Here is a 10,295-nt window from a genome sequence, read left to right as displayed (position 1 = left end):
ACTTATTTTATGAGGAATCTAGAACTCTGTTTCCGACTAAAAATAACAGTTGTTAGATGCGACATACTTCGTAAGTTTATGTTTATGTTTAAGGACTTATCTTTTTAATAGAAACTTATGCTGTTTTTTAACTTAAGTTATACATTATGACGTATAGCCAGTGACCTCAACCGTTAACACATCATCAACAACGAAAAAGGGCGACAAAACTTACATTTTAACATTAAATAGAATAAACTTTATAAAAAGATAAATATATGATTCGTTCAAAACCAGGTTTAAAAATTTCCGAGAAAAATGTACCGTGTCTACGCATGCGCAGTAGCCAATGGGAACCAGATTTCCGCGACACCGGGCGTCCATCACGTGTCCCGAGTTCTGTACCCGCACCTCGCTCCACATTAATAATAATACAGTATACACTTGGTGTCGTCAGTTATAACATTATACAGCAAGGCTTCGCTTTGTCAGAGAACAAAGTCTCTCAGCATTGTCCTAACAATGCGGTTTCCTAATCTTTGTCATTGTGTGCGACTGCCATTGTCATTGTTATATCATATTAGGAGAATGGGAAGTCCGTTCGCGTTGCGCCAGCTGGCAACTTTACACGACACGCAATCTATACATTTAGTGAAAATATATAATTATATATATTAAATATCTGTGCTCGAGGCACACTTAACCCCTACAAGCCCATGCTTTTTTGATATTATTAGATATGAAATCGAATGTATGTAACCGACTTTGTCCCCTCTAAAAACGTATATATTATAAGGTTTTTATGGTGGTTCAGTTGAAATCCAATTTTTTCACTTTTTTGTTATTTTTGTTATTATTATTTTACCAGTGTAGCCTACTATGGTATTTAATAGTGCACAGAACGTCTCTTGATCTTTTTTAAAATGTCCGTCTGTTTGATTGAAACAACATAAATTAAAACATGATCGAGGTCGTGGCAAAGCTGAGGCGAGGTTCGGTTTACTTTGCTGGGGAAACTATTCATTGCTCGTTAACGTTCACTAATGTACCGGACACGGAACCAGGAAATAACACGTAGTGCTTTGTTGTTTAATGGTTTAATTTATATATATGTTGTTTGATGCCTTAAATACGACTAGATTTTAGGTTTTAAGTTTTCCTACTTTTGGGTTAATTTGCAGATGACATAGCAATAACGTTTGTTGCATTCTACAATGTGTTATAAGTGTCAATCAATTTTCGTAAACCTAAAAATTATATTGAAAATCCTAAAACTTTGCCATTTGTGTCCTATCTCCGTTTGTACTTAAACTTTTTTAAATACCATAAAACGATTGCTCTCATAGTGCATAGCCAGTCTGCAGAGTATGGCAGGTACACCAGCGATTTTTTAACAAACTTTTGGGTATACAAGCCATAATTTGTCCCCTGCAATAAAAAAATACATATTACATTAATTAAGATTTTCTAATGTGGCTTGGAAATGTACATGCTTTGCGTGTTGATTTTTGATGATTGATAGCACACGAAAAAGACCGTCTTGCACCCGCGAGATCTCGTCAGGAACTGCCATACTCTACAGACTGGATGCATAAGTCCTGAGTTGCAGTTGCAGTTTCATGTTAGGTTAACTCTGTGTGGTTGACTTATATTATGGTTAATTATTTTGCAGAGAAAGCGAAACAATCGCATGGGCAAGTGTTCAACTTCATTGCTTCTGTAGCATAAGTGAAGCAAGAGTAGTGTTGCCACCTGCACTCATGAAGAATATGTTGGCAAAGCGGAAAGGTTGTATATTATGAACTGATATAATGAACATTTTATTCCAAATATATGGGTATATTAGGTATTGTAGTTATTGGTTCTCAATCTGTTTAATTAACGCATAGTTCGATATGGCGTCTTGCTAATGGTTAGGGCTACCTATTCCATAAAAATATTTCACTCAATACATGCCAGAGATCTTTTAGCTTTATTGTCAATTAGCAAATGTCTTATGTCAAGTGTGGCATGGCGAAACTTGAAAATCTTTGATATTGGGTTCAGGCTATTAAAGTTTATAGTCAGCTAAGCTCTATTCAAAGTAGTTTTAATCTTCAAACTTTTTGTGTTGTGTAATTCTGGTATGTTTGTAACAGTTAACAATGTTTACCAGATGTGGGTCCATCTACCTCATTTGTTCCATACAAAGATGAACAAGGACATTGTGTTTTACAAACTCCTGTCAAAATTCTATTCTGTGATTTAAAACTTGCTCCTGGAGAAAGTAAAGTATGTAAGTACCTAAACAACGTTCTACTACCTCAATTATATTTGGTGCAGATTTGTGCATTAGGCACACTAAAGTGTAAGGTCGAAAACTGATTCTGCTGTTTGCGTTTTTGTTATCGTTTTTTCAAAGCACATTTTGTATACCTTACCAGGGCTTCCAAAACTTTTTTGCTAGCAACCGCTTTTCATCTTCCAAGTTTTTTTTCCTCGACCCTCATAGTTAAATACATTAGCCTAATGTATATAAATTGATATATTCTTAACAACCCCTGACGTCAGTTCAAACTCCAGTTTGAAAAGCCCTGCTGTTTAAACTTTGTGGTGTCCTTATCTTCTACTGTAAAACGCTGTTAATACATACGTGGTCGGTCCACTTAGCTGACTCACAGTCAAGACATGTCATGGAAAAAGGTAGTAACAAAGAACATTCAAAGAAATATAATAGGATATCCCCAAAATTCCTATATATTCTATAGACTGTTGTTGATTGTTCAAAACACGATCAGGGTACTTAGATATGTTGTGCCAAACATGTCCCATCTTACCCCACAGTTCTATATATATGTGGTATTAGTGTGTTAAATATAAATTTTATCGTTACAGTTAAATTTCAAGAAGCCATTCCTAGTGACACACCGCCCACATATAGAGGCCCTTCATGTAAATACTCATATAAACTGACAGTTGGCACGCAGAGGGTTGGGGCTCCAATAAAACTGCTGCGAATTCCTGTTCGTGTATTAGTTGTGTATGGTAAGCAAGTTATATATGTTAAAATTTTTTTTTTCTACTTTTCTTTTATAGTAGGGTGGAGTAGATGGGACATGTTTTCATTCAACTTACTTTTCCTGTTTGGAAATAAACAAAGAACATTCAAGGAGTTATAAAACTGTATCCTCACGACTCTCACAGACCATTGTTAATAGTTTAAAACAATCAGGATATTTTGATATTATGTACTAAAGGTATCCCATCTTTTCTCACCCTACTATATACTTATTTGAAAAATAATGGCCATATGTTTCCCATTTTTTTATTTTGTTTTACTATTGTTCACAAAGTGTTTTTAATACATGTAGTACTTGCCGTTTTCAATTAAGTTTATCACTTGGTGCAGCAGTGCTTTTAAACTACAAAATACGCCTTTATTTGTGGCAATAACCAAAATACCAAAACTCAACATTTTGCTCAGAAAAGAATATTTAGTCTATTGGCCATATCTTATTGGACGTTACAGTATGTAGGCTACAGGAGATACACATTTCGGAGTCTAAGTAAATTTACCCATATTTCATTCGTTCGGCTATCTTACCATATTGTATAGAATGTTCTGTAAAATCTAAGACAACATTGTATAACATTATGGGAAAAATAGATAAATTTAGGGCCGGTCATTTGTATTTTTACAGGTTTAACTGAATATCAAATAAATGAAGATCAAATTCCCAGCAACCCATTTATTGAAGAAAAGAAAACAAAGGGTCAGCTCCTTGATATTGCAACCGATGTATTAAGTACCATCACTTCACGACGATCCTACAGTAAATTAGTTTTATATTTGTCATTTTTTAAACCGATAAGATTTCCTGTGCATATTCCTTTTTAATTAGATGGTTATACTTATGGCAAAGTTTACATTGATCTAGGTTTATGTTCGATTTGACTTTAAAAATTAGGCAGTTTAGAAGTACATTCAGACTCACCCAAGCTTATCAATTTGAAGTAACAGGTCTTGTGTCAATGTTTCATGTTGTTAAAAACAGTATCAAGTTTCACACTCATTCATTTAGAAATGAGTTCAGTCAGTGCAATGGCACAGTTAGTAAGCATGTATGCCTCTAACCCAGCATTTATGTGTTCAAGGATGATTGTGGTCCCTAACCCAGTGTTCACTAATGGGTTGTCCAAATTGTCAGCCCTACAAAAAAAACAAAAAGTAAAAATTTTTCTAAAGATACAATAACCCATACAGTTAGATTCATGGTGACTTGTAAGCTGGTACGAGATGAAACAGTACACACCTGTTATAACGACTGCCGTTTTTCAGCCACACAAGAATAAAGCAAATTACATTCATTCATTCATTCAAATGAAGCTCACTAAGGCTGTACCTGACAGTCCCAATGTTTGACCATAACCATGAAGAATTCAGAATTACCCACCCAGTTGTTGTTTTCATGACTTTTGTATTTGTAACTCTTACAGAAAACTACAAGATAGCAAACAGCAATGGACTTATGGGTGTCTTCTCGTTAATGAAAACTTCTGCAAAGATTGGAGAAGATATTGTTGGGGTGTTCAACTTTGCTGATGGTACTGTACCATGTTTACAGGTAATGTGTTTCTTGATTTTTGCTTACATGTGATACAGTTTACACAGTAGTCAGGACTTGATATATAGTAGGGTGGGGGAAGACGGGACACTTTTGCCACATAATAAACAACTATTCCAATCATGTTTTAAACAATTAACAATGGTCTATGTGATTCGTGAGGATATGGTTTTATTATTCTTTGAATGTTCCTGTTTTACTACTAAATTGAACAAAGAATAGAATGAAAATGTATCCCATTTCCCCCCACCTTACTACATACAATTTTTAAAATGAGTCCCATTGTAACTGGATTTTCTTTAAATGCAATTTATTCACAGTACATGGTGTGTCTACAAAGTGAAGAAATATTGGCAGAGGAATGCCAGCATTCGCCAAGTCAGGGGAATGCAATTATATCTTACGCAAAACACATTGAGTTCTGTTTATTTGCGAACCAAACCCATGTAATACTTCCAATTCCATTACATGTCACACCTAACTTTCTAACTGAACTTGGTAAGTATTTTAGCTGAATGTTTGATTAAAACCTAACAATTTCTACACAGTGTGTCTAAAATGGAGGCTTCATTTTGAATTTGTCACTGCCACGTCACCCTTAAAGGGCTTAGATCTAGAAACAGGACAGCAGCGTGACCGAATGTGGCAAGGACCTGGGAAGATAAAAACAGAAGTAACATCATGGGACATCCCTGTACAAGTCTTACCCACCATGCCAACCCAAGCGGAGAATGTGGCGGCGTCACATACTTTGCCCTTGTTACGGTTTTAGGTCAAATGAAGTTATTCTACTTTTGTGCAATCCAATGATGTAGGCACGCCACATATTCGTATGCACTAAGAAGTGTTTCTTACGGTATCAAAAAAGGAAATTCTCTATTTTCTGATTTTTGTCACGAAATAAATCTCTTTATGAATCACTTACAATCTCTTTTCAAATAGTTTAAAGATATCTTGAACACAATATGCCAAAAGACGAAACTCCCCTAGGGTATATGACAGTAACAGTATCTTGCTGTTGAACTGTTTAAACATCGGCCTTCAATATACTACAAGCAATTTTAATGAAAAACTTTTATTTTAAACTTGGAACGCAAATAAGTATTAAAACAAGTTCGGCACACATGGAAGAAATTTTGAAATATTTGTGGTTTGTTCTTTTCAACGTTTTTTTTTTGTGAAACATTAAACTGGTAACGGTAACGTAGTACAAAAGTAAAAACCAATTATTGATAAATCTACGGTAAATACACCGAGAATATATTTTGAATTACAATATATACAACAACTCCGCTTGCAAAAATGCCACTACTGTGGGCTGTGACCGCATAAAATAATGTAGTTGACGAGTAAAGAAACTGTACATTGAGGCGACCTTGGTCTTATTAAATGTTTAGTCTCGTCTGCGGAACGTAAACCGTCGCTCGTCGCAGTCCAGGCTTAATTAACTTCTTCTTCTTTTGCCAGTAATTAGGACATTTGTTTTGTGGCTGGCCGACCACTACTAGTTCAACTTTACATGTTTTCTTGTCGATTCGTGGCGCACAAAGCGGAGGCCAATCAATGGGTCGTTTGATTCTGTGAATGTTAGAGGATTTTGACTTAATCTTACAATTTATCTTACTTAACATAGTTAAGAATAGGCTACTGTGTAGAAATTAACAGGTAACAGACTGTACTATTGTTTTTGGTGGCAGGCCGTTTTGTTTTATACTTAAAGCATTGGATTCTTTCCAATTTTCCTTCTAAAAAATAACTGAAAAATAAACAAACATTGTCTTACACGTCACAGCAGAGCACCCCCGCGTCATCATAGCACGTACACATGTGGCAGTCCTTCGTCATCCACATTTCTAGAAAGTCGAACTTCTCTCCATTGTATTCGCACTTAGCTGCATGAATGGATCATTATATTGCGGCGGATAACGGAATATTGTTCGTAACAAAGTTGCGGCGGCAAATGTTGCTGGCTTGGAACGCGGTCCGCATATTTCGCGCGTATCTGGTGCGACGGTACCCATGTTACAATCCCTTGTTGTGTAAATACAGAGAAAAGCGCGTTGTGTTCCGTGCGCGGACCGCAGCAGAAAAATACCTCTCACATTCAAACAAGTTTCACCACCACGCCCCCTTGGTTTCACTATCATTGGAACAATCGCTGCATTCAATGAACCAAGATGCCCTGCTGGTATGTCTATCGCGTGCATTTTTGGTGTCTTGGAATTCGATTTCTGATAAAATCCCAACACCGCGGTTATTGAGTTATGCACAAACCACCTTTGTCCACGAATAGCTTAAGATAGCGATCGTTCGTTGTTTTTCAACCCCACCTAAACTCTGCGTGTCACTAAAGCCGTCAGCTCAAAATTGCACCAAATAGTAATAAATATGATTTGCATCCCCAATCTACCAAATTATCTCGAAATTAAGATTGAGTTGATAAAACGAACATGATTTAATTACATACTGTTGTAATACTTCACCGTTCAGTGTTTTATCACAAGCGTCTTATTTCTGTTTACAAATTTTGCGGGTTTTTACTGGCCGCAATAATTTCGACTTTCGTCAAATTAATAATCGCATTTAAGAACGGTGACGTCGGAGAGTGATTACCTTACGTCACAGGCAACCAAACCCACCAGACCAAAATATTTACTGCCGCGTATACGAAACTCTTGCACGTGCGCGTTACGGGAATAACGTTTAAAATTAACTTGCAGTTGCCGTATTGGAAAAAAAGTTAACAATATATATTTTATCAAATAACTTTTGATCTATGCACAACATTTCTATCCCGCTGTAAAAGCGTCAATTACGCCCCTATTTTGTGATTAAAGTTTCTTAAAATAGTTGCCCAGTTTTCCTGTACTTGACCCCTTCAAAGATACTGACTAGTTTGAATAACACGGGTCCTTACACAAATGGGCGTGCTGGACGTTCGCACGGTCAGAAAACGCTATTTTAACCTTACAAGGAACCGATAAAGCGCACCAGCTACTTATCGCTACTGTTACAAAAGTCGGAGCATTTTTGTCTTGTCATGCAGTAACCAATCTGGAGGTTTAGCGGCCACTAGAAAACTAAAGGGGCATACGATCTACTGGGTCACCGACCGTTAAAATACCGGAATAACTTCACTAGGACGAACGGATGTTTTGTGAAGTAACTCGAAACTCGTTAGGCACCTTACCCAAATAATAGAAACGGAGAAAAGGTTCCTATATGGCAGAGGTCGAAATATTCATGTAAGTTCAAACGAGTTAAAGTTTTACTCGTAGAATAATTTCGGTTGGGAATGATACCGGAAGTGGTCATATAGTAAGGTGAGGGAATATGGGACACCTTTTTATTCTATTTTCGCGTCCTTTTTGGTAGTATAAGAACATTAAAAAATTGTAAAGCCGTAACCTCGCGACTTCCATAGACCATTGTTATAATTGTTCAAAAAACGATTAAGACTTTTTGAAATTATGTGCTAAAGGTGTCCCGCCTTACCCCAACCCCCTATATTAAATAATAAAGCTAATGTATTTTTCTTCTTTGTATACAAGTCGCTACTTCGCATAACGAAACGTATAAAATCCGCCTGAGTATTTTAATTGGGCCTGTCGCTCAAATGCTAAATGCGTAGGAAGTAATTGTGCGGAACCCATGCACTACCGCCTGTCTCCACCGCGATATTTAAGTCGTGTTTACATATTTAAATGTGGTTAGCAATTTTATAGTCATCAACAATTACAACACAATCTGTGGAACTTGTAAAATATGCGTACCATCGGTCGTTGGAATTCGAACCACATTGATTTTCCAAAAAATAAAACGTTTAAGCTATGCAATAAAATAACCCTATATATAGTACTGTGGGGGAAGATGAGACACCTTTAGCACATAATTTCCAAAATAGAACGAAAAAGTGTCCCATCTTTCCCCACCTTGACTATAGTAGAGTGGGGTTAGATGGGACACTAAGCATACCTACGGAATTGTATAACCGTATATCTGGGACTTTAAAAGAGCGCTAATAATTGTTAAAAATACGATTAGAAAGTATGGAATCTAGGTGCTAACTGTATCCTAACTTACTCCACCCTAGTAAAGTAGGTGGGGGAAGATGGAACACATTTTATTCTATTTTCACCCCCATTTAGAAGTAAACAAGGATTATAAAATCATACCATCATGACTCACATGGGAGGTTTTTAATTGCTTAGCCCACAATCAGGTTATTTGAATAATACGTGTTAAAGGTATCCCTTCTTATACCCCACAGTAATATACATCTATAACGCCTTATAATCTACCATACCAAGTAATATCACCTTTAATATCAAAGTAACAATCGCTGTATGTTGACCTGAGGTCCAACCCAGCGGGTAGATTCGGCACCGAATTGTCAGTTCCGTCCCCACTCTGCCCCTGGACGCCCCTCACCAGTGCAAAACACGACAAAATGGCAACCGCATACGTTGGCAACATATTGATTGTGTTAAAAATACTTAGCTTTAAACCTAGATAAAAACCTGAAATGTTTTCGTGACATTAAAAGCAGAAATCATTTGTATGAAAACAGAAATAGTTCTTTAAAAACAGAAATAGTTTTTTTGAAAACTAAAATATTTTTTTGAAAACAGAAATAGTTTTTTTGAAAACAGAAATATTTTTTTTAAAACAGAATTTTCTTTTTGAAAATGGAAATATTTTTAGTTTTGACATTCCTTTACTGCTCATACATAATATGTACACCATCACGTATAAAACCTTATGCTCATTTTACCAACACTTTCCAATAAGCCATTAGACCCTAAACTGACTGATCCGATCCTAAAATGTGACAAAAAAACTTAAAAATTCTACCTTTTATACTTCCTGTTCCGCAAAAAAAGAGAAACTGACGCTCAAACCGAATATAGAAATATTATAGCAAATCTAAAATTAGAAAAACTACTTGTCCTTTTCCCACGTTTGACTGGCACTTTTTTTCTTATCTAGTACAATACCTAAGACCTAGCCAAGATTTTGCGAGTAAAATGTTTCGTTGTGCGGCTGAAAGTTTTAATCACTACCGTCTTGTCTTTTCGCGAACTTCTTCTCGTACAATTACGTAGACGACGTGACGTCACCTCTCGGAGTACGGTGTGACTTCACAACCGATATAGCTCAACATTTATTTCAAGTATTTATGTAACGTAACTACAAAGTTACATTTCGGTTTAATCGTTAGTTAGAAATATTACATAAAATCGCCTTAATATTTTATTACATAAAATTCGCTGTAATAAGTTTGCCATCACTTTTTCTTTTACTTTCCTTGCGCTTTTATACTTTATTTGTTCATGCTAAAAATGAGCAAAAACATATGACACTTATCGTCGTAGCTTTCCAGTTATAATTTACTTTAAAAAACTTTCTTTTGGGTTTCCCCCTGTAATAACGTGCCGTTCTCTTCTCCTTACTGTTAAGAGGAGTTTCTAACATTTACGACACTTTTACGTACACGCACAAGCGTTAAGCTATGAATTTTACTAGCGACACTTAAACGTTTAAATTTAATATAAACTAAAATTTAACGTCCGTTTTGCGCAGAGACATCAGTACCAGTCAAATACACTCGAAAGTATTGGGTTTGTGTTCTCTATTACACGTTATGCTTGATAAACGTCAAAATTTACTTCGCAATACAAATTGTCAGTCAATGAGTCAACATATCCCGCC

General features: G+C 36.1%; 2 protein-coding genes across 2 annotated transcripts; one reads left to right on the top strand and one right to left on the bottom strand.

Annotated features, from left to right (window-relative positions):
* The first annotated feature begins 821 nt into the window (after window positions 1-821).
* LOC149736379 (RAB6A-GEF complex partner protein 2-like) lies at window positions 822-5,503 on the top strand. The gene is made up of 8 exons (XM_089876806.1): window positions 822-1,053; window positions 1,652-1,767; window positions 2,135-2,254; window positions 2,854-3,003; window positions 3,660-3,791; window positions 4,456-4,583; window positions 4,904-5,081; window positions 5,132-5,503. The coding sequence occupies exons 1-8, from the start codon at window positions 941-943 to the stop codon at window positions 5,353-5,355; spliced, it is 1,161 nt and encodes a 386-aa protein (XP_089732932.1). The 5' UTR covers window positions 822-940; the 3' UTR covers window positions 5,356-5,503.
* A 139-nt stretch (window positions 5,504-5,642) lies between these two features.
* Window positions 5,643-9,124, bottom strand: LOC149736378 (prostate-associated microseminoprotein-like). Its single transcript, XM_089876832.1, has 3 exons — window positions 8,903-9,124; window positions 6,367-6,475; window positions 5,643-6,161 (listed from the first exon to the last, which is right to left on the bottom strand). The coding sequence occupies exons 1-3, from the start codon at window positions 9,057-9,059 to the stop codon at window positions 5,969-5,971; spliced, it is 459 nt and encodes a 152-aa protein (XP_089732958.1). The 5' UTR covers window positions 9,060-9,124; the 3' UTR covers window positions 5,643-5,968.
* Window positions 9,125-10,295: the final 1,171 nt, after the last annotated feature.

The sequence above is a fragment of the Ciona robusta genome, chromosome 4 (assembly GCF_009617815.1).
Source record: "Ciona robusta chromosome 4, ASM961781v2".
Classification (NCBI taxonomy): Eukaryota; Metazoa; Chordata; class Ascidiacea; order Phlebobranchia; family Cionidae; genus Ciona; species Ciona robusta.
The sequence above is the reverse complement of the archived record's forward strand: the minus strand, read 5'-3'. Positions and strand labels throughout refer to the sequence as shown.

Coding starts and splice junctions, on each gene's coding strand:
- LOC149736378 (XM_089876832.1), bottom strand. CDS start 9,059: ATGTTGCCAACGTATGCGGTTGCCATTTTGTCGTGTTTTGCACTGGTG. Junction 6,476..8,902: donor TTGTTACTTTGATATTAAAG/GTGATATTACTT, acceptor CCATTCATGCAG/CTAAGTGCGAATACAATGGA. Junction 6,162..6,366: donor GGGGTGCTCTGCTGTGACGT/GTAAGACAATGT, acceptor TAACATTCACAG/AATCAAACGACCCATTGATT.
- LOC149736379 (XM_089876806.1), top strand. CDS start 941: ATGATCGAGGTCGTGGCAAAGCTGAGGCGAGGTTCGGTTTACTTTGCT. Junction 3,792..4,455: donor CACTTCACGACGATCCTACA/GTAAATTAGTTT, acceptor TAACTCTTACAG/AAAACTACAAGATAGCAAAC. Junction 4,584..4,903: donor GTACTGTACCATGTTTACAG/GTAATGTGTTTC, acceptor ATTTATTCACAG/TACATGGTGTGTCTACAAAG.